A 23006-nucleotide genomic window follows, 5' to 3' on the forward strand; every position below is an offset into this window, starting at 1 on the left:
AGAGCCCTTGTCCTGTGCATCTCTTTGCTGTGGGATGCAGTGAATGGATTTCAGCTCATCACATGTCTCATAACAGAAAAAACATGCAAGATATTCAAAGCTTCTATTTTTATATAAAAAAGTTTTGCTTTCTCCTCACACTCAGCATTCACCAGCTGAAAGCTGGGTAGCTGCATTCGCTTTCCAGTTGTATTCCAGACCTCTGCTGGGAATGAAAATGGAGTTGTTTGTGTTACTAAACTAAAGGCAGGATACATTTAACTGATGAGGAGTATATGAGGTATGTGCTGTATTCTTCAGCCATTTCATTCTAATGTTTCCTTTGAATAGGTCATTCATTTCAGGTGGAAACCACTGGCTTTGCACATTTCTCTGAAGTATTTAGAAGAGGAAACTGGAGAGCCACAGCTCTATTGAAACCATTCTGTAGTGTGTTTGTAGATAATCTGATCATCTCTGCTTTTAGAACAGGCAGGAAACTAAAACGACTTCAAGATGAGTCCTTGGGTGCAGCTTGAGCAAACAAGTCCAGGCACAGCTCAGAACACCCAGAGATGGCTGTCCAAAGGGATTTGTATCCTCACAGCTTTAGTTTTCTGAGAACTTGGGTCCTTACTGGAAATGGGGAGTTGGGAGAGCCTGCAGGTGCAGCCTGGTGAGTACCTGATGGGTTTATGAGCTGAGTGTGATCTTTGCTAAGAGTTGCAGTGTGGCTGTGGAGCTCTGAGGTGCTACACATGCTGAGATTGTAAAGAAAGATATATTTGGCCCTCACTTCAGAATTCTGGAGGGATTCTGCTTGGCTATTAATGAGCCTTCATTACTGCTTTAATTTTAGAATGTGATCTGTGGTTCTGCAGAGTTCTGGTACTCTCCAGTGCAGTTACAGGCATTTAGTTCAGGGAATATAACAATTAGCCCTTAATAAGCAGCTGACCTCATTCCCTGCCTCAGTCACATGCTCTGCACCCGAGAAGAAAAGATCACAAAGGCAAGAACTGAAGTTCAGGCTCTGTTAGATCAGTGATGGAAGTGGAACAGTTTGGACATGAGGCAGGAAATGTGTTGCCATCCAGTTGTACTGTGAAGTGTTGGTGTGTCTGAGGTGCTGGGTAAGGGCAGAGTGCTCCTGTTTGCCTGAAATCCTGGAGTTTAAACCACATATTTCATTTCCAACTTAACTCTTTCCTACTTTGACAGGAAGTGATGGGAAAGGGACAGAATTTCTTCAGACTGTACATAGACTTGGCTAAGGGCTAAAAGGCTGAATTGACCAGAGTCTGAGGGCAGCACACATTCATGGTGTGCTTAGAAATTGCCTAAATAATGCATTTACACCTATCATGTGCTGATAACACCTGCAATACTGGCAGTGTTTCTAGTTTTGAAGATTTCTAGATCATGGGAATTCAGGAATTGTGAAGCAGAAATAAAGGAGGGACTGAGGATTGCTGGCCAGGATCAGTGTTCTCTGTTGAACTGAGGTGCTGCTTTTGCTGCTGCTGCTGCTGCTTACAGAGAGATTAACTAGGACTTCCCCCCCCTTTCAGTAACTGTCTTCCTCATTAAGCCTCTTTGTGTGGTGATTCTTCCCTTCTTGCTTTTCAGGAGCTCAGTGATGTGGAAACTGATCCAGGCAGGGCAGAAGCAGGCAGGATTTCTGATTCAGCAAACCTTACTCCCTCACTTAGATCTCAGTGGTAAGGAAATCTGAAAAGCTGTGTCTGCCATTCTTATTTCAAGTTACACAAACATACCACAACCAAATATATTTTAAAAACCCAAATCTGTCTTAAATTTAGTGACCTTAGGAGGGCTTAAACTCAGTATAAACCTGTGATTTCAAACTAAATAGTCTTAGTTGGTTAAAATGTCCTGTGGAAGCTGGCCAAGAGGAGGCAAGGATGTATATAAGACTAAGTGTTCGGGGAGGAAATTGATAATAAAATGGTTATTTTAGTGCAAAGAGGGAAAAAATAAAATGTTCACCTTGGAATTTCAGTGTAACAATTTATGTATTAAGGAAAGCCCTTTGGCCAATCCCTATCACTTGATGGAACAACAAAATAGAAAGAATAATCTCTGTTTTAATTTACTGGCTTGAGGCTGGCCTTTGCTGTGCAAAGTCTGGGCTGTGGGAGTGGGTCCCCAGTGGATGTTTACTCTGTACAAGCCTCTCCCTTTCCAAGAGCTTCCAGAGGGACCAAGGACTTTATGAGTTTGGAGATCAGATTCCTTTTCCTCACCTATCAAAGCAGCAATGTGGCAAATGGGGTGGTGGTTTGGGGTATGAGGTAAATCCTGGGGCCTGATAAATTGATGCCCAAAGTGTTCTCTGCACCTCCATGTGGGTAAACTGTTGGGATGAAATCTTTTAGAAAACCTCTTCAGGTGCTCAGAGCTTCTCTCATTTCTCACCCACTCTGCTGGGGGCGGATGTGGGCTCTAATCACACTCAGATTCACCTCGAGGTAAAAATAGGGAATTGCCTGCCCTCAGTATTTCGAGTTTCGTGTAATACGTCCATAATGCCTCATCACTTGAGCTGTGGGGAGTGGTTTCTGTGCTCTGTGCTGTCAGTGGGCTCATGCATGTGCTGCTTTAGAGCCGGGGGTTTGCAGGGAGGAGGAGGAGGGGGAAGATGAAGCTGTTTATTTCAGCATCTCTTACCACATATTCTTGCACTGAGCACCTTGGCAACCCACTGAGCATCACGTTCTCCTCACATGGCTGAACTCCAGCTGGGGACTCATTCTGCTTAAACTTGCAGATCATCAGTTAAAGCAATGTTTAAGGTGTGAGTTGGCTCAGGAGCTGCTCAGCAGCCCAGGAATGCAGCTCGGTGCTGAATAACGACTTCCATCAGGCCTGAGCTTTCCTTGTGAATAACTTCCCATCAGGGCTGACTTCCCATCGGGGCTGAGCTTTCCTTTGGCCCCGGTGCTGGGGACAAGTTCCACACGCAGAAAAGGGGCAGGAGAGCAGCTGGGCTGGAGCAGGCTCTGAGAAACGTCCCTTTCCCAGAGAGGCTGAGGCTGTGAAAGGGCAGAGATGCTCCGGGGGCTCTTCCCCCACCTGCCCGAGCTCCGGTGTCCCCGAGAGGCCGCCCTGCAGCGGGAGGGGCGGTGCTGACAGCGGCCCCGCTCTAGATCCGGCTGGGGGAGATAAGGGAGGCTCTGAGAGCCCCGGGCCGAGCAGCAGAGCTCAGCCTGCCCGCACAGCACTACCATAGTAGGAAGCAGCTGCCAGCAGCACCCTCCACCATCCTATAGAGCTGCTGGACCATGGAATTCGACCCCTGTATTTTTAAATCTCACACTGCTGCGTTTGAAGGGTCTCAGAGCTGTCACCTCGTTTGGATAACTCTGTTTGCCAGCAGGGTGCCGCTATCAGGGGCTGGAGGCTGAGAGGCATTACATTTAATGTAAAACACATTCCTAAGTTGACTCTTATTCCAAACAAAATCTGGTGTTTGGGCTTTGGAGCAGAGCATTACAGGACACTTGGAAATTCCAGCTCTTACCCTGGCAGTGCTTTAGCCTTGCCCAGCAGCAGCTTGTGAGCATCCCTGCTCTGGGCAAGGGAGTGAGCCCAAACTGCCGAGCTCTCCCAGCTGGATGCTCCAAACACATTTGGCTCATCTTCCTTTTGCCTACAGAAAGGAAAGAGACCAGGAGCTACTTTAGGCTGGGGCAATTTAGAAAATAGAAAAGGACAAAAAAAAATAAAGATGTAGTTGGGAAAGAATTGTTTATTTTACGTTTCTCAGAGGGATTTTACAAACAATGGAGCATTTTAAAAAAACTGAGTGATCAAAGTACTTGACAGTGTCCCTTAAACACACACACAAGCCCCTGGACAGAGGAAATCACACCAGCGAGGAGGTCAATACTGCCGAGGAGCAGCTGCATCTGCATAGTTCTAGGAGGAAAGATTGCAGTTCTAGGAGGAAAGATTGCAATGGTGTTGGTGCTAAAAGTGGCATCCTGGCATTAAAATGAGAGCGCGCTGCAGAGCCCACACGGACCTGCAGGAAACAAAGTGCATCAAATAACACGCCGAGCACGTATTGTAGAATAAATTTATTTACCCGATACAAATGAAACTAGGTGTGATGCTCCTTTACTGTCAGCATGTCAATAGACAATTGATCTTATTTACAACTTCTAAAGGTCACACATGCAGCTGTGGGAACTGGCTACGTTGTTGTTGCTTTTTAGATAAATGCATCACAATATTTTGTATTGCACCAACATCTGTCTTACTGCCTTAGATTTAAATAAGTTACATTACAGTGGAAAAGAGGTCAATTTGCACAGATGATAAAAAAATCCAATGTTATGAAGTGGAGGCTTACGGTTTAACATTCATCTGTAATCGTTTCCATGGATTTATAAATAGGAGAGCATTGTACAGAAGCTGTTGGAGTAGGATGTTTGGATGATACAATACAGAGAGATCCGTCTACACCCCAAGGCATGCATTATCTGATATTGTACATTGTATAAACTGACATTTTACATACAGGAATATGGAAATTGGCTGACAGCTCCGCAATTCTTGCTCAAGGATAACCAAACTCTTCTCCATGCAGCACAGAAACCCAACTTCTCTGGAGAGAGTTCCAGCTTGGTAAGCTATATTGCACGTTTGTACATCTGTATCATGAAGTCCTAATGGTACCACACATTTCTTCCACAGAGAACACAATGAGTTTTGTTTTTAAGGGAAAGCAAAGAATCTTTACACGATACATGCAGAAGTTTTGGTAGATGTGTTGCTAAAAACACATGCACGCAACAAAACAACCTTACATTTCTGCAAAATTGTTTAGGAAGCGATTACTCCAGTATTGCTGAAAAGGAAAGAAAGAAAAGGCATCAGTTAATGAAAGGATGAATGCTAAGTATCATTATACAAGCAAGACTAAGATCAACAGTGACAGAAGAAAGAATGTTAAGTTTGGTAACTGGCTGCTCTGTCATTGAAGGGACACTCTCAGGTTACTTTGTTCTTGAAGCTCAGAATCCTCTGGATTAAGGCTCAGCTCCCTTGATTATCAACAGAGCCAGCACTTCCTACTCAAGACTGCAGTGAAAAACAATTAAGACACATTTAATTAGCTTTTGCCTTTCTCTGCCTGACCAGTGGCAACAGACAATTCTCACTTCTTTGGAATTTTTACTTTCAAGTTCCACACTAAGCACTTGTGTTTTTCAGTCGAGGCATTAGGGCAGGTTTGGCCCCACAGTGACCTAACAATGTCCCTTTTCCAAGCCAGGCAGCTTGTTCTGGGAAGCAGTAGGAAAGCCTCGAAGAAGTCATTAAACTACACAGATTAATGTGTAGGCAAAGGGCAGAGTACAAAGTCCTAAAACTCCTGCTGTACTTCACCCCTACCACAGCATCAGGTCAGCCTTGTGTCTGGAGACTGCTCTGAGTCCCTACAGCTCCAGGGAAGCTCCTCCAAACACTGCTTCAACACTAAAATTTGGGCTCTCCTGCTAAGATTTGAAAATGCATATTAATGCAATTAAGGATGTAATTAGCAGAGATTAGGGAAACAGTTAATGGTTAGAAGTGCAAAAAAGTAAACAAGACAGGTGCAAGCGACAGACGACTCTGTTGGTTTTACCTCCCTTCACCTCAGCACATGCAGCCCCCTTGGGCTGTGTGGGGCTGGCACTGCTGTACTGCATTCTATCAGCAGATTAAAAACTCACTTTCGTACCAGGAACCTCCCCAGCAGCCTCTCTACCAACACACCCCTCGGGGCACTTGGACAGACCTGGAGAAATGTTTTTCTGCAGCCTCTTTTGTACTCATTTATTTGCAGTAACATTTTGGGAAACCAAGTATGAACTATTTTTATTGCTCGGGTGCCAGCAAGAAGGAGCAGCTCGTTGTGCAGCTCAGCACTTTGGACTGCTCACACCTGAAAGCAGAGAGAGCCCAAGGCACTGCAAAGACAAAAGCTCCTGGCTATAAATTCAATGCATGACTGCAGCTGCCTGAGCATCCTCCTTGCTCCAGAACACAGGATTCAGGAGGAGCTGCTCTCATTCCAAACCCCAGTGGGTTCCCAGCACAAGCCAATATCCTTCCTGGTGTTCCCAGCATAAGGCAGCATCAATCACAGGATTGATCCTGGTCTTACACACCCCTCTCACAGTAGAGAATAAGCTGTGATGTGTGAGGGCACCAAGGAATCCAGAAAACAGCAGAGATGAAGAAGCTCGGTGAGATGGGAGCAAAGAGAAACAAAAAAGATGAAATTATTTTGTAAGAATGGAGTGGGAGATCAAGCCTGGGGAATTCTGAGTTAGTCCTGCTTGAACAAGGGCTGCTGTTTGTGGGCTCTCATGGTTCAACAGGAGTTACCTTCCTCAACCCCAGCTCTGGGGACTTTGGAGAGGAAGCATTTGGGACCAAACAAATGAGTCTGTCCTGAAAAGTCCTCCCTTCCTGGCTCCTCCAGCTGAAAAGACCGAGGCTGAAGGATGACAGGATCTATACAGCTAAGGATAAACACTTTAGTTCAGACATTTCCTGCAGAAATTACAAACTTTGCTCTGCAGTTCTGCACTTCCTAGGACAGAACAGCCCTCAGCTCCCTCAGCTCCCGCTGCAGCCTCCCCCAGCCTGCTCAGCTGCCAGGGCTGAAGGGCAGACGCAGCTCTCCAGCTCCAGCATCACAGGGATGTGATTCCAGGGCAGGACGCTTCGCTGCCCAGGGGGAAGCTCTGAACATTTAGCCAATCCCAACCAGCCAAGGGTGGGAGTTACAGCATTTGGAGAACAGAATCCTGAGCACAGCACAGCTGCCCTCCAACCTGACAACCCCATGGCTCCATTTCTGCAGGGAAACTTGGACAAGACTGGCAGAAAGAGAAGAAAACCAGGGCAGATGACGATTGCCTGGGCTCTGTAGGAGCACCTGTAAAACCTGACTGCTCTGTAAGCTCAGGAGCCTGCAGGGACGGATCCCAACATCTCCATTTGCCCATCACTTGTCCAGATTTCAAGGCAAAGTCCAAGGAACACAAGGCCCTACCCCAAGTGCCTCTGAGACACAAATGAGCTCTCAGATCTCTATGGAAACCCATGACAAGCAGCAAGATTCATCTTCAGCACTGACAGATCCAACAGAGAAGGTGCTGAATTCTGAATATTCTGAATTCTACTTACTGACAGTCATCTTCCCCTTCAGCTTCTTAACAGAGGCAAAAGGGGGTGTATAGCAGGATTATTTGGCATGAAAGAGAGGAACAGGATTGTACAAGAAGCAGAATTATTCATGGTGGCAGCCACACATGTGGCTTTAAAAAGGCCACCCCATGGTGCTCTGAGGTTCAGCAGAACCTGTGTTCAGGGATTCAGTGGCACTCCTGCCCTGGAAATGTCTGTCAATAGCAGGGGGAGCACACAGAGCTAAGCTACTGATTTGTTCCCAGCAAATAACACACTGGTGCACACTTTGATCTCCAGGAATCCTACATCACAGGAACTGTTTTGTTTTTATAGTTTTGTTTCAAAGAACAGGGATGAGTCTCACGCTGCTCATTTGTTATTGATACAGCTAAAGGCCAGTGAAGGCCAGTGGTTTCATGGAATGCAAACCCTCAGTTTGGCTCTTCCACACCAAAAAAGGGCATTTGAGGGGATTTGAATGCTCACAGTTTGGCAACACACCTGCTCCATCATCAGGGCAGCTCCTCTGAGCCACTTCAGCATCCACTCAAGTCAAAGTCTCTATAAACAAAGATCCCAATGCAGAGGAATTTCTGATTGAGCCTCTGTGTTCAGAGGGAGCACCTCTCCACTCAGAGCTTAAACCTAGAGAATTATGTGTGCCTGCTGGATTCCAGCTGGCAGCAAGAGAACATGGCCTGGAACCATCCTTCCCCTCCAAGAGGGATCACAGAGCTGTTTGAATTTGGTTACTAAAGCAGACTGAGCCAGCACAAGATAACAGCACCTGCTGCTCTACAGACACAGCGACCCCAGGGCAGCTTTCACAGACTGCCCTGTTCAGCTGAGACTGTTCTTTTGCCTTCTCAGATGGCAAATAACAAATAATGAGCTGGTTTTGCCAGGAGCAGCACCTGCCCTTCGAGCACTGCAGGGAGCAGGGAGGGGTGCTCAGCTCTGAGGGGCAGCCCCTGATTCAGAGCAGGGAAAAGCTTTGGAGTAAACCAGCACCTGACCATGAGTACCAGAGAGTTTTGGACACTAAACATCCATGGTAACAGCTGTCAGGGTCTTAAGTTACAGATTTGTCTGATTTTATCTCAAACTTAAGACCAAAAGCTGTAAGACCTTGGGGCACTAAGGCTCCCAGGTGCTATAAAACAAGACCCTAAAATACACTAAACCAAAAGCAAGTGTTTTGCCTTTGGAATCAGTAATTTGAGCTTCAGACCACAAAACAAGAGTCTAAAGTGGTGATAATAATGTAGCACAGCAGAGTTTGACAAAACACAGCATGGGAATGAAGGAAATTACTATTTATTCTTCAACATGTATACAGCATATGCTATTTTACAGCAAGTCACCACTGGCAGGGTGAAATGGAAGAAAAATACTCACTTTAGTCGATGAAAGTTGGAAGGCATTGGAGAAAAACACCACAGTTAGGACTGTTAATGACTTACACATTGTTGATACAGGACTGAATTTGAAAACATGCTTTAACATTTACCGTAATAATGAAGGTGGTTAGTGCCACATTAAAATAAAAATAGTTCTATACAATATGTTCAATTTGGTCATGTGCTATTTACAGATTTTACAAAAAACACACACGAGCTTGTTACTTCAAGTCAGGCTAACAATAGGCCAGCAGAGTAACTCCATGTATACAACTGAGCATTAGTGCCCTAAGTGTAGGAAATCCAATTTCTAGCTATGCAGTGCAAGTTGTTTTTTCAGGTCTCATTGCAAATTTTGATCTTAAAGGGGGGAAAAAAAAAGAAATAAAAAGAAAGGCTCTGACGTGTAAAAAAGGTATTAAACCCCAACTTAAACCCTCTTTTGAACTGAAACAGATTGTGTGTGTGTTAAAAAGGCTTTAGACAGAAGTAGCCCTCCCTATCCCTGCATAATGGGCAACACTGGCAAAGTAAGGTCTGTTATAATAAAATACAATAGACAAATAAATAATCCTTAAAAAAACCCAACCCTATGTGTGTGGAGAGTATGGAAGAACCCCAGCAGGCTGCACCTGGAATGGTATTTTCTGCACGAGCAAGATCAGGCATACCTCATACAGAAAGTGGTGTAAACAAGGACAGTCAAGAACCGAGAGTGAGGGAAGAGGGGACCGAGAAGAAATCCTGACCCAGGGAGCAGGACTCTACCCAGTGCAGAAAGTTCTGCTTGTGAACAAAACCTGACTTCATGACAAATTAAGTTTGGATGATCATGCAGAAGACAAACAGTTACATGCTTTTTTAGTTTTAGACAACACACATTCATTCCCTAAAATCTGCTGCCAATTTAGTTTGATAGTGTCCGCTGGCTCAAAAAAAATTTACTTTTTTTTACATGATGAATAGACTATTGAACAGAACACTGTACATGCTTTTCATCTACAAAAAAATATTTGCATAAAATAGTGTTAGTTCTCTGTACATGTCAATGGACACTTTAACTGTGTATAAAAGAGGAATATATTGCCCCCACTGAAGTCAGAAAAAGCAAAAAACCAAAATCTAGATTATGAAACCTCCATCACCGGCAAATATGTTCATGTGAAAATTCAGCAGAAATAGACAGTTGCTCTAAACAATAAAAAAATTAAGTTAAACTTTTTTTTTTCTCCTTTGAATGTAAAACTCGTCACCATGTCAGTCAAGACCAGAACATATCACTAAAGTTAGTGTCTGTGCTGTAAAGCCAGATAACCAGGGGCAGAGTAATGAACACAAACGGCCAGGAAACTCCTTCGGTGCATGCTGACAGAGCACAGGGTTTGGTGGCAGGCCGCACACTATCATCTTTACCAGGTTCCAGGTAGTTACGGGCCACATATTTAAGAGTTTCATCCAGCAGAATGACAGGGAGGGAGATTTTCAATACCATCAGCCACTGCGTCACGTTCAGAGGGGTGATCTGGAAGATGATCTGCAAGAAAAGCCAGGGGTTACCAAGCTCCCCCTGCAGCCCCAGGCAAGGCTTTGCTCTGGCTGCAAGTTCAGGGAGGGGGGAAGGCAGCAGCACTTACTGGCAGTGGTTCCACATAAAGGATGAGGAAGTGGAGGGACATGGACAAGCAAATGGCCCCCACCAGCCAGATGTTCTCCCACGGGGGCATCCTCATCAGGGACTGGTTTTCTGACAGGCTGCAACAGAAACATGGCTCATGTGTGACTCTGACAGCAACAGGAAGCTCTGAGAACCACAAAGCAGCCTGGCACAGCACAGGGACCCCAGGCAGGAAACAGCCCAGGACAGCTTGGATGCTGCAGCTTCAACTGGCCTGGAAGTCAGCTCAGCACAGCAGCCACCAGCAGCCTCAGGTCTGGTCTAAAAAGTCTCGAGTGTTCTGTCCTGATCTACTCAATTCTTCTCACTATGACTCCAAAATCCTCTCCCTGGGAGGGAAAGGGAAGTGTGGACATGGCAGCCTCAGAGAGCTGAGTCTACCAGGGCTCCAAGTGCACCCTCTTCTGCTGGAGTTCACTGAAAGACTGACAGAGGGTCAAAACCTTTCACCTTCTTAATGCTGGCTCTTGATTCCATCTGCACTTAGGCTGTGCTGGAGAAGAGGCTGAGATCCAGAGCAGCAGATGTAGAGCAGTGCCTTTATGTAGGACTTCCCCAGTGCACTTGTATTTCAAGTTTATTTGTTTTTAAATTAACTGACCTCTAAGCTATTTGAAGAAAAATACCCTTGACATTGTGCTATTTAGTGGTTTCCATTTATAATCTAATATTAATTGGCTAAACCCACTCCCTTAGGGCAGGAAAAACTATTTTCCATATCTTCAGCATTCTTATTTTAGTTCTCCTTGATATCACTTTATACCAACATAGTAGGGATAATCTGATTGATTAAGCTTAGATTAAAAATAATGGAAAATATTTCAGTTGCTTGTGCTTAATAAAATACCAGAATGAATTGGCAGACTTAAAAATACACCTTATGATAAGAGATCTCAAATGTTATCTAAGAGTCTGGTAGTGCAAACAAACTGAACTCAGAAGGGAAATGTGACTCACTCTTCATTAGCTGAGCTGTTCACCAAGGATCAAATTGCACAAAAAGCAGGATTTTGGATAAGCTGTGCAGGGGCTGGGCTGTGCTGTGGGGACATACGAACCTGTTGAGAGCATTGCACATCTCTATGGTGACCAGCACAGACAGAGCCATTGTCATCGGGTACGGGGACTCAAACACCACACAGTCCACCCCATAGAAGTCTGGATTGTCCTCCTTGCACTGCAGAAAATGGCTCTGGAACAGAACAGACACAACTCACTTCCACAGCCTGTTAACTTTGAAAATGTAAAACAGGCAACCAGGAAAAAACCAGTGAGTATTACAAAAAGGGAAGTTTCTACTGTGACTCCAAACCAGTGCTTACAAACTTTTGCCTGCTTTAGAAAAATTCTCTTTAGGCTTTCACTTTTACCAGACAACAATTTGTCCTTCAAATTTTTAGCAGCTCAGGTATCCCACCTCTGAGCTTTCCTATCAAGACTAATTAATCATGATCAAGTTTTACAGGAACAAGTCTCAAAGTGTTTAATTATACAAATTCCTGTAACCTACCAGGCTTGTACAGTCATTTCATGTGTGAAAGCAGCAGGAACCTCCCCTCTCCCCCCAAAGATATTAAACTGAGCAAATACCAGCTGGTAAAAGGAAACTTTTGGACCACCATCAGCAGCAATAAACCACCAAGCAGCAGCACCCACTGTGGCAGCACCAACGTAGCCTGCAAGGAAACAAAGAACTTCTCTCAGCACTGTGAATGTATGCAAGACAAGACCTCACTTGCCACACCTAAACTTCTCAAGGCCTCAAGACTTCCAGTACTGAAAAAAAAAAAAAAAAAGGTCGTAATTCATGAATTTAAAGAAAAAAAAAGCCATTGGTACTTACATCCAATAGCCAGGTAGCGGAAGAAGAGCCAGCCACTGATGAGGGGCTCCTTGGGGTTCCGTGGGGGCTTGTTCATGATGTCCAGGTCGGGAGGGTTGAAGCCCAGGGCAGTGGCAGGCAAACCATCAGTCACAAGGTTCACCCACAGCAGCTGGACAGGAATCAGAGCCTCAGGGAAACCCAGGGCAGCAGTCAGGAAGATGCTACAAAGAAACCCAGCAGTTACAAGTTTGTTCTTGTGCATGTCAGTAAGGTTTAAGCCCAAACCTGCAGCAGCACTTCTGTTCTCTCTCACCCACTGAAGATCACAAACTGAATATTCACAATCAGAAAACTAAACACATATCCAAGAGCAAAGACTAACCACTGACATGTAAGCTTTGAAGCATTGTCTTCTTCTGATAACTTCAACCCTTTGACTTTAGATTTGTTTTTTCTCCACTCTACTTGTCTGTATAGCTAAATATATACATACACATGTGTAAAGGCTTGCAAACCACTTTCTAAAAAACACATTTTGGTTCAAATAACCAACCTTCATTTCCCTAGATTACTGCTATTCCCTACAGAAGTTTATTGAGCCTGTAACTTTCATGGCTCCAAGCCTGTGTGAATAAATAGAACAGAAATAGGGGCTGCAGCAAGAGCCATATGAAGGATGGCTTAAAGCTGACAAGAAACAAGGCAAGAGAATTGCTGTGCTCTATCCCACTCTGGCAAAGGTCTGCTTTGATGGAAGGACTGTGGGGAGATCAATATTTACATTTTGTCACCAGCAGTGCATTCTGTGGTGCTGGGTCACCACTGCTCCTCCCAGAGGAACACAAGACATGTTCCTGGAACCTGAGGTTAAACAAACATCCAAGCTATGCCTGGGACTGTGTTATCTGAAGTTCCACATCTCGTACTGTTTGATTAAGGTTTTGGTTTTCCTTCTCTAGAGAATTATTCCAATCACAGAAATAACTGGAAAGCACTACCTACTGAGCTAGAATATTCTAAATACAACTGTGCAACTTCTGTGGCAAGCTACAATTCTTCACTAAAGACAGGCCAGAAACATGCAGCTTCCACAGAGATCCATTGCCTGGAGAGCCTCCTCCTCTGGTTTTAGTGAGAAATACTGAAGACTCATTCATCACTACTCTAGCTCAAAGAAAAAACACATTTAAACCTACCAAACAACTTCCCCAACATTGGAGGAGATCAGGTATCGGATGAACTGTTTCATGTTGTTATAAATTGCACGTCCTTCTTCCACAGCAGCCACAATTGTGGAGAAATTGTCATCTGCTAAAACCATTTCAGAAGCAGTTTTGGCCACGGCAGTACCAGAGCCCATGGCAATTCCAATTTCTGCTTTCTTCAGTGCAGGGGCATCATTGACACCATCACCAGTCTAAAATGAGAATTCAGGGTTGGAAATGAATCAGTAAATAAGGTGGGCATTAACATACAGATCCAGAAAGGAATTTTGCACTGGGTGTGGTTTTGGATCCTTAAAACTCATTAAATGCAGGGAAACACGGAAGCAAGTGTTGTCCAGAATGAGGAATTACTCAGAGAAGGCCTAATTAGGGTTTAACATCATTTGCCTTTCCAACCAATACCCATCACTCACCATGGCTGTGATCTCATCGAAGGACTGCAGGAACTCCACGATTTTGGATTTGTGGGAAGGCTCCACGCGGGCAAAGCAGCGGGCATGGTGGCAGGCATCCCTCTGGGCAGCCAGGGACAGCTCATCAAACTCCCTGCCCGTGAAGGCCTTGGTGGACACGTCCTCGTCCTCCACAAAGATCCCGATGCGGCGGCAGATGGCCACGGCCGTGCCCTTGTTGTCCCCAGTGATCATGATGACCCTGATGCCAGCCTGCCTGCACAGCTTTATGGATGAGGCCACCTCAATCCTCGGGGGATCCAGCATTCCCACGCAGCCCACAAATGTCAGGTTGGTCTGAAACAGGACACAGTGAGTTTTAGGGCAAGAGCCTGCAGATTTCTCCTCTGGTAGCAGTAAAAGAATTGTTTTCCCTGCATGTTACACCTGTGTTGTGACATTTGGGATCACTCCTTGTCCTGCCTTACCAAATTTTGCTTCAAATGCACTAATCTGAAGTTAAACGTGTTCTACTTGCCAGTCTTGCAAATTCAACCTGCAAGCATTGGGTCTTTCATTTTTATCATCAGTGCCAGGAGCAGAGAGAGCACAAGCCAAAAACTCATGCAACTGTTACGACTTTTCTCCTGAATTCCAGATACAGATTTCATTGGAAAGTTACAGAGCAGCTAAGATGATAATCATGGACTGAGCCCTTGCAGCTGACAGCACAGAGGAAGGGAAGTGAACCTGACTCCCAGAGGGGTATGTGCCATCACAAAATCCCCAAAAAGGTCTTGCAGTTGAGCAATGCCAAACTGAAAAACCATAAAAGCTGAAACCACAATGCAATTTTTGGACTGTTTAACTGATTTCTTCTTTTGCTTTTAGTCAAAAAAAGGTACCTGCTGTCAACAATTTCTTCTAAAACACAAAGTCTCTTCTTAGACTGAGCATTCCCTCCATACAAGTGGGGAACTGTTGTGTCAGACATCAAAATACCCAGAAAGAAAATTCTCAGATGTAACTTCCTCGAACAATCAAACAGAACAAGCCACCATTCTCCAGTTTGGGAGAGGAAAAAGTGCTACTGATCTTACCTCATAGTTAATGAAATTTGAGGAGTCCTCCAGATTCATTTCCTCTTTTTTGGGAGGATTGTCATGGGTTGCCAGGGCCAAGCAACGCAGTGTGTCTCTGCCAGTTCCCCATTCTCTAATGACAGACATTATTTTCTGCTTAATTCCCGAGGTCAAAGGTATTTTAGCATTTCCAACACGGACATGTGTGCATCTGTCAATCACACCTTCAGGAGCACCCTGCAGAGGCAAAAAGAAGAAATAATTTAGCTTAATAAATCCTTTCCATTACAACATTTGCTTAAATTACCAAGTCCATCCTCCCACTCCAAGCTGCAGTTAGTTGCACCATAATTTTTAAGTTAAATTTTAAATTACAGTTATACTGTAATTTTAATTTTTAGAATACTTTGCAGCCATTCCATCACCTCTCTCTCCCCAGGGAGGGACTGACCTTAACAAACATTTTGCTCATGGACGTGCGGCTCGGTTTGTTCGGAGTGCAATAGACAGACATGGACTTCCTGTCTCTGGAGAATTCCAGAGTGAATTCTTTCTTCATCAGTTGTTTTATCACCTTTTCAAAACAAAAGCATAAGCTGCATTTAGGTGATGCACACCACAGAGCTGTGTGCCCAGGACACAGGGGGAGGAGGGCTCACCGAGTTGCAGGCGTTGGCGCGCTCGATTCGGGAGAGCCCCTTCAGGTCGGTGTCAAACACGTTCATCTTCTCAACCAGGCACGTCAGCGCCGTCTCCGTGGCTTCTCCAACCTTTTCATAAACTCCCTTAGCCTTGAGTTAACACAAAGCAAACAAAAGCACAGGAGTTTAAACCTCACCTGGAACCTACCAGAGACAAAAGCTCAAGTGTCACAACAGTGGGGGAAAAAAAAGCTTTACAAGATTTCATGTGGCTCATGAAACAAGTAAAGCTATTTTAAAAGAGCAGCTTTGAGGAGTCTGATTTGTAGGAATTTGAAGCCTTTACCCTCAAGAGCAGCAGAGAGAGATGTCAGTATTTTATCATCAAGCATTTAAGACATTTTGAGACTGGGTAGCAACTATAAGGCAGCAAGGCAAAGCAAGAAAGCAGCATCAGAGATCTCCAAATTACAGATTACACTTGCTGCTGGATTTAGTTCTCAGTGTTCAACAAACAAGTAATTCTCAGAATTAATACTTCAGAGGGCCTAAGTACTCTCCCCCCTGACTAGAAGGGGATTTAGCACTGCAAGGTACTGCCCAGACAGATGAGAACATTTATCCTCATTCCCACACTCTCCTCTGTTCCAGGATATGAACTTACTTCATTGTAATCCAAAGAGGAATCATTGCAGAGTGCACAGATCGTTGCAAGTTCCACAAGACCATCATACTGGCTGCATTTAATGAGTTTGTCATCTTTATGCCTTTCCAGAGGGAGAAAAGGAGGAGACTGAAGTTAGTTATTTAGTATTAGCATTTCATTTCTTCATCCTCTTTACTGCATTTCCATTTAGTACAATGCTCATTAGTTATGGACTTGGAGCTACAGCAGTTGTTGGGAATAGCAGGATTGATAAAGGGGAGTTCTGGAGTTTGGATCAGGATCATGAATGGAATGAGAGGATCCCTGATGACAAAACCTCACTGCTCCAGTGCCAGTGTCACAGCAGCCTGGAGAAGGCTCAGTCATGAGCAGGGAGGCACAGCTGGACCTTGTGCAGGGCTTGGAGGGGAGCTCCAAGCAGGAGAGGAATATTGCAGGACACCTGAGGAGTTCAGCTTCCTTCCTGCTGCATATTCTGCAGCTTTACTGCAATGCACGAAATCACATTAAAGCAGATTTTCCTCTTTAATTTCCTAACAATTGATTTGTATTATATATGAGCCTCCTAAAGCCATGAAAAGTGAAGTCATTTCACAAGACTAACTCCATGAGGCAAAAAAAAAAGCTCTTTTCTAGTAGTGAAACACTTAATAATCAATATCTCAAGGCTTCAGAGAGAGGGAAGGTACATTTGACATCGCAAGAAAGAAGCAACTTCTCTCCTTTCACACTTGGAAACAGTGAATTGATCCCTTTTCTGGAACATTCCCAGACTTCTACAGCATGCACAAGAGAATGAAGACAGTGCTCAATACTGTTATCGTCCCCTAGCAAAATTACCACAACAGAGCTAACAGAGAACATCTTTTATTAAAGCTCTGAAGGAGGGGGAAAAGGTCTGATGGTGGAAAGATGTGGATCATTACTCTAAGAATTCACAACACAGACCATGACATGTCCCCTTATGTAAGCTTTTGTTCACTTGTGGTACTGCAAACAAATTCCAGCGTTGTGTAACACAGCATGAGAACAAAAAGAATTTAAGGAAACAAGTATGAAGTGTGTTTTTAATGTTTCATCTGGCATATAATCCTACAGCCATAGGCTGTGGCTTTAAAGTCCAGCTCTCAGGCTGTCACCTCATCCATCCCTCCCAAAACTTCCTGTTTTAAACTCAAAGAACATCAATTTATTGAAATATTCATAATTTGTTATAGCAGGGTGTGTTTTTCACAGCCCTCTTTTTTTGTGTTCCTTATCAACAGTTTCTGAAGAACAATGTAGAGCCTAAGGTGCTGGGATCAGTTGTGGATAAAGGATTTTTCAAGATGAACTCATTTGAAGGTCAGATGCAATCTGCCAGCTTTTGCTGCAATTCTTAATTATTGCTAGGTTTGTGCTCTCAGTTTGCAGTAAGACTGAGTGTGCTGAGACATGGCAAAATTACTCCAAACTTTGACAATCTCCCAATATCCCTGGAAAACAAATCAGTATGAAATCTGGGAGGTTTTTAGTAAGAAATATTTGTGATTTTATATTCTGAATGAATAGGGGAAAGTTAGGTATGATATATTTTAAGAGTAAGTGAAGAATTACTGATTTTGTGCAAGAATGGTTATAAAAGGAACAGGCTGTGGAAGCCAACAGTGTCTGAAGTACCAAGTAAGACCTGTCAGAAATGGTTCATATCTGGATCAGGTCCTGCTCTGGGGCACTGCAATGGATTAATTCCTTCTTTTCTCCCCCAAACTCCATTTTCGGTGACAGTTTTCAATCCAAGGTGAAGTCAGTCACCTTACTTAAAATCCCTCCAAAGCCACTGCTTTAAAAGCTGTCCATAAATGCAGAAATAAACCAGCCCTCAGGGCTGGAGTTGAGCTGAGTTTCCCTGTGCTCCATAAGAGCCTTTCTGAGGCAATTTCCCTCTCTGAGAATCCTTTGTGTCTCTAAATGAAGTGAGTTTAACACGCTTGTTCACATTCCCTCAACTTCAGCAAGTGCAAACAGCACATTAACAAACATTGCTGTGTGTCTCATTATCCCCCACATCTGTCACCACACTCCATTTTATTATTTTGTTTATCTGGAGCTCCTCTGAGCCCAGCTAAAGTGCAATAGCTGGGAGTTTTGCAAGGTCTGGAGTCACCTTGTCTAAGCAAATGCTGCCTCCTGAAATGAAAGCAGAAGCTTTTGACAGCAATTAGCTTTGAAAGAAAAAAGAGAACTGGGGAATTAAGATTTCCAGCTGCTGGGAACACCAGGGTCTTAACTGCTATGGAAATTAAACAGAGATAATCATTATTGAGATGGGCAAGATTGCAGGAGTCAGAGGCACACGAGTGAAACTGCACAAGGCTGAGATGTTTACAGTAACTGAAATTAAATTCTACATCATCCACAGCAGAGTTCTACTCTGCAAGTAAAACTGAATCGATATGGTTACAGAACACATGGAGGACTGATCAAGTAAAAGGAGCTGCAGCAACCCAGTAAAAAGAGGCTTTCCTTCAAGAAGCAGAGTCCTAAAAATTCCTGAAGTTTCCAGGATGATTCCAGGATGAGCCACTTACCTCACTGGTAGAGACTTGCAGCTGATAAAGTAAACCAAAGCTCATTCCTTTCCTAAAGGACTGGGTTTAACAGCAGCTCAAATAGCAAAGGCTGGACAAACACCAACAGATGCACCAATAAACTACTGAGGGCCAGGGACAGGAATTTACAGTCCATTTAAGAGGTGACTCCAACACATTCAGAAGATGCCTCAGAAAAAACAACTTCCCCATTCTCTGAGGCAGAGAAACTGGAAACACTGAGCTCACAGATTAACAAATGCTCACCTCTTCAGATTTACCCAGTTTTTAAATAAGAAAAGTAAACCTCACTTAAAAGCACTGAGATAGCCAATCTCAGTTCAGGAAGATTTCAACAAAATAAATTCTCTCTACCCTCTTAATAATTTTTAGATTATCAAGGGAACATTGCAATACTGAGAGTTCTTATGTTTAATGAAGGTTTACTTTTGTACAATTTTTCTTTGTTTTCTTGTTTATTACTTCCTCCCCAGCCCTTCAGAGTGCATTCTCACTGGCTGACCTCTCACTTACTAACAATCACAAGTATTACATGCATCCCTTTTCCAGACTTAAGTAACAGTGAATGCATGACCAGACAAATGTTTAACTTGCACAGAACACTTACACTTCTCCCATGGGAGCATATGTTGAACCAGTTACAGTAAATTCATTCAGAGAGCAGCTGTCTCCTTCTACTCTGTCCAGGATAAACATCTGAAATTAGAGAGTTAGAAGTGTTACTACCTTTGGACAATAATTAAAGCAAGAGATTTAAACAGGCCTTAGGCAAGCAGGTACAAGAGGCAAGTTCAGTCTGAATAAACAAACCAGACAAGACCTGATTCTGTGCACTTGGATCCCACATGTGTTTGAACAGCTCCACAAGTGAAGCACAAAGTACAGGGAACAGCCCTGTGCCTACAGAGCTCTGAAAAACAGAGCTGAAAACCACAGAGCTGAGTACACTGCAGCTGGGAAAACCATTCACACACCACCTGACAATCCTCACTAGGTCCAAGCTCTTCCTAAGCTTCACACCTAATGTGAATTAATTCACACCTGTGAGTTAATTCTCATGTAACACAAATCATGAATTAATGCTCTGCTTTGGAATAGTCAAACACAGCTCAGCTGGACACTGTCAGCTTGGACACTGACAATTTCTCCCAAAATCCAAATAAAAGCATGTACAAATGGGAGAAGCTGAGATCTAAGAGGTGAGGTTTTAGCAAGAGGCAGACTATGGCCAGTTTCTCTTAATACCAGCCTTAAATGAAAGTGTTTCCTGTCCTGGTTTTCAGTTACAAGTCACTTTACCACACGGGGCACTGGGAGTTTAAACCAATCAGCCCACTCCAATGCTCTCCTAGCACTGGTGAAATGATATTTGCAAACTCAGACACCAATCTAAGGATGCAGTTGTACCTCTGTGAGATCTGCAACTCAGTCTCTTCCTTTGTTTCCTTTCTAGGAGAGCTGCAGGCAGAATCTCATCTGAGAGGATGGAGATAAAAACCATAGTGCCTGAAGCTCTCTTACACTCATGGCTTGTTCGGGTAGCACTGGAGAAGATAATTTCTCACTAATTGACGGTGTATCCTAATGGAACTTCTGATCTAGCACAGGTCATTTTGTCATATTAGTAATGTCCCCCCTCTCTCCTCATTGTGTGCCCTCTGTTTTAGACAAGCATCCTCACAAAGCACAGCCCAATACAATAAACTCACTGCTACAGGTATTAGAATTTTGCTACATGTTTGAAAACTTCAATTCATGTTCTTTTGCAGCCCTCAGAGATTAAAAAGGAACCAAGTTGTGCTGGACAAGATCTAAAACATTTAGCCCTCTAAATAAGGAGCAGAGCATTTTGAGCTTTTAAATAAACACAACTTAAATGATGAGTTAACCAGGGAAGCCTCCTGCTTTTGGCATCTGCAGGATGAAAAAATCCCTGCAAAGACTAGGGCAGTTATGCAACTCTACTGCAAGTAACCTCCTCTGGAATACTGATGAGCAGCTGCTTTGTGTCTCTTAGGTATAAATACTACGATACTTAAGGAAGTAGAACAAGTCAACCACCAATTAGGAAGAAAAAGCCATCAATCACATGAGAACAAAGTGCTTAGGGCTTACAAACTTTCAGCACTGGTGTGCAGAGCCCAACATGCACACATTTGGAATTCTAACCCAATGTAATGAGGCTCTGGGCATTGCATGCTGGAGTTGCTGTGCCACTGTACATCTGAAGTTATTAAACAGAAGAAATCAGTGTTTTCTCCATTAAATCCCTACACAGAAGGGCAAACTGGCAATGAACATGCATTATGTTAAGGGACCAGCTATCAAAGTCCCAAATAAGCCAACACCAGACAAATTATTGGGGGGAAGGGAGGAGAGGCACAGAACTCATGCTTACCTAAAAATACACCAAAATGAAAATGACCCTGGCAACGCTGGTGACAGGGTGAACTACACCTCAAGCTGCCAGATTAGTCAGTGCTGCACACTGACAACACTGCAGTGATCCCCATCAGACCAGCAAAGCCACTGAAGGTATCAAATAAAGGTGGAATTACTCAGGAGTGAAAACACCTTTGACTACCAAACTTACTGCAGTAAATCTCCTTTTCTCACAGTAAGTTTCTCCACCATTATTGTCTTTTTCAACTGAAGAGGCAAGTGTTTGACACTTACACACAGCCTGTTCTACAGTGTAACTTTCTAAAAAAGGCATAAACCACACCAAAGAATTACCAGTAACCTGAAAGGCTCACAGGCAAGTCAATGGAAAGCTGCTTACAAACAACCCTCTCCTCCATCAGTGTGGGCACAGCTATTTTTGGCAATGACTAAGAAAGGAAAGAGACAAAAGCCTTCAAGACTACACAGCAGAAAACTGAATTCAAAGTGGAGGCTTATCTTAGGAAAATAGAGCAGGACTTTGGTGATGTGAGAACTGAAAGAGCCGGGATCAGGAGGACCTGAGCAGTGCAGACTCCTGGAGCGCCTGGGGAGCACAGGAGCAGCCGGAGGGGCCGTGGGACGTACCCTGCACACGGACATCTGGTTGGTGGTCAGCGTGCCCGTCTTGTCGGAGCAGATCACCGAGGTGCAGCCCAGGGTCTCCACGGAGGGCAGGCTCCTGACGATGGCGTTCTTCTTGGCCATCCTGCGCGTCCCCAGCGCCAGGCAGGTGGTGATGACGGCGGGGAGGCCCTCGGGGATGGCGGCCACCGCCAGGGCCACGGCGATCTTGAAGTAGTAAATGGCGCCGCGGATCCAGGAGCCGCCGTGCACGGGGTCGTTGAAGTGGCCGATGTTGATGATCCACACGGCGATGCAGATCAGGGAGATCACCTTGGACAGCTGCTCCCCGAACTCGTCCAGCTTCTGCTGCAGGGGGGTTCTCTCCTGCTCCGTGGCCACCATCTCGTCGCGGATCTTCCCGATCTCGGTGTTCACCCCCGTGGCAATAACCACCCCCATGGCCTTGCCAGCAGCAATGTTTGTGCCCTGGGGTAAGGAACAGCAGGGAAAACTTGGAGTCAATTTACAAAGTTGGAGTCAATCTACAAATAGGTTCTGTGGGGTGAGTTTCTTATGTTTGGTTTGAATTTAACAAAAAAAAAAAAAACACAAAACCCCCTCGAACCAAACCACCTCATCCAAGTTCAGACTGTGCTTCAGCCAGGATATGGAAAAGGGTAAAGAGGAAGAGGATGACACTGCCTGTGTCTGTAAGGGAACACTCAGGGTGGAATTTCTGCTCCCAGAACAGGCTCAAAACGAGTCGGTATTGATCTCTCACAAACCCAGCTGCTGAGCAAGCAGTATGTGTTTCAACTGGAATACTGAATGTGCTTTACTTCTCTTTTTTTTTTTAAATTAGGGCTCTATTTTGTTAGAAAATATTACTCTATGAGTAATAGATGTGTTCTCTGGGGCTCCCTGTGTGAACATATTTAACATGGAAAGGAACACTAAAATTGCCTGCCAGCAAAAAGTTATTCTTTTATCTGAAAGACATTTAATCCTTCCTTCAAATAAATTGAACAAACAATTTTATTCCTATACAGAAAGCCAGTTCTCAGCTTTAGCTACACAACACCACAATCTGTATGGGCTCTTATCACACTGAAGAACTATTACATTAGAAAATTGCTTCAGAAACACTAAAAGTGTGTGTTCCACCCTCCAAGACTTCCTTGTGAAGGACAAAAATAATTTTCCTCATATAGACTGGTTTCATCCAGCATCTTCCCCTGAGGACAGCTTTCATTAGAAGTTAATTTGGTTCAATGTGTATGGAGACACACATAGAGATATGTACAGAG

General features: G+C 44.1%; 1 protein-coding gene across 2 annotated transcripts in view; it reads right to left on the minus strand.

The window, feature by feature from the left end:
- Positions 1–3731: 3731 nt before the first annotated feature.
- Positions 3732–23006, minus strand: part of ATP2A2 (ATPase sarcoplasmic/endoplasmic reticulum Ca2+ transporting 2) — a 43271-nt gene continuing 23996 nt past the window's right edge. Inside the window, exons 8-21 of one of the 2 annotated variants that reach the window (XR_009419672.1) lie at positions 21721–22185; positions 19298–19386; positions 16097–16199; positions 15451–15582; positions 15243–15365; positions 14810–15028; positions 13731–14066; positions 13288–13508; positions 12110–12312; positions 11857–11942; positions 11325–11458; positions 10226–10343; positions 8590–10125; positions 3732–4855 (exon numbers count right to left, since the gene is read on the minus strand). Coding sequence is in view for 1 of the 2 variants with exons in the window: in XM_059484982.1 (XP_059340965.1) it covers positions 4842–4855; positions 10005–10125; positions 10226–10343; positions 11325–11458; positions 11857–11942; positions 12110–12312; positions 13288–13508; positions 13731–14066; positions 14810–15028; positions 15243–15365; positions 15451–15582; positions 16097–16199; positions 19298–19386; positions 21721–22185 (2364 nt within the window). In the remaining variant the exon portion in view is untranslated. The remainder of the gene's footprint in view (positions 4856–8589; positions 10126–10225; positions 10344–11324; positions 11459–11856; positions 11943–12109; positions 12313–13287; positions 13509–13730; positions 14067–14809; positions 15029–15242; positions 15366–15450; positions 15583–16096; positions 16200–19297; positions 19387–21720; positions 22186–23006) is intronic. The other variant, XM_059484982.1, reaches the window with a different exon arrangement.

This window comes from Ammospiza nelsoni, chromosome 18, assembly GCF_027579445.1.
Source record: "Ammospiza nelsoni isolate bAmmNel1 chromosome 18, bAmmNel1.pri, whole genome shotgun sequence".
In the NCBI taxonomy this organism is placed as follows: Eukaryota; Metazoa; Chordata; class Aves; order Passeriformes; family Passerellidae; genus Ammospiza; species Ammospiza nelsoni.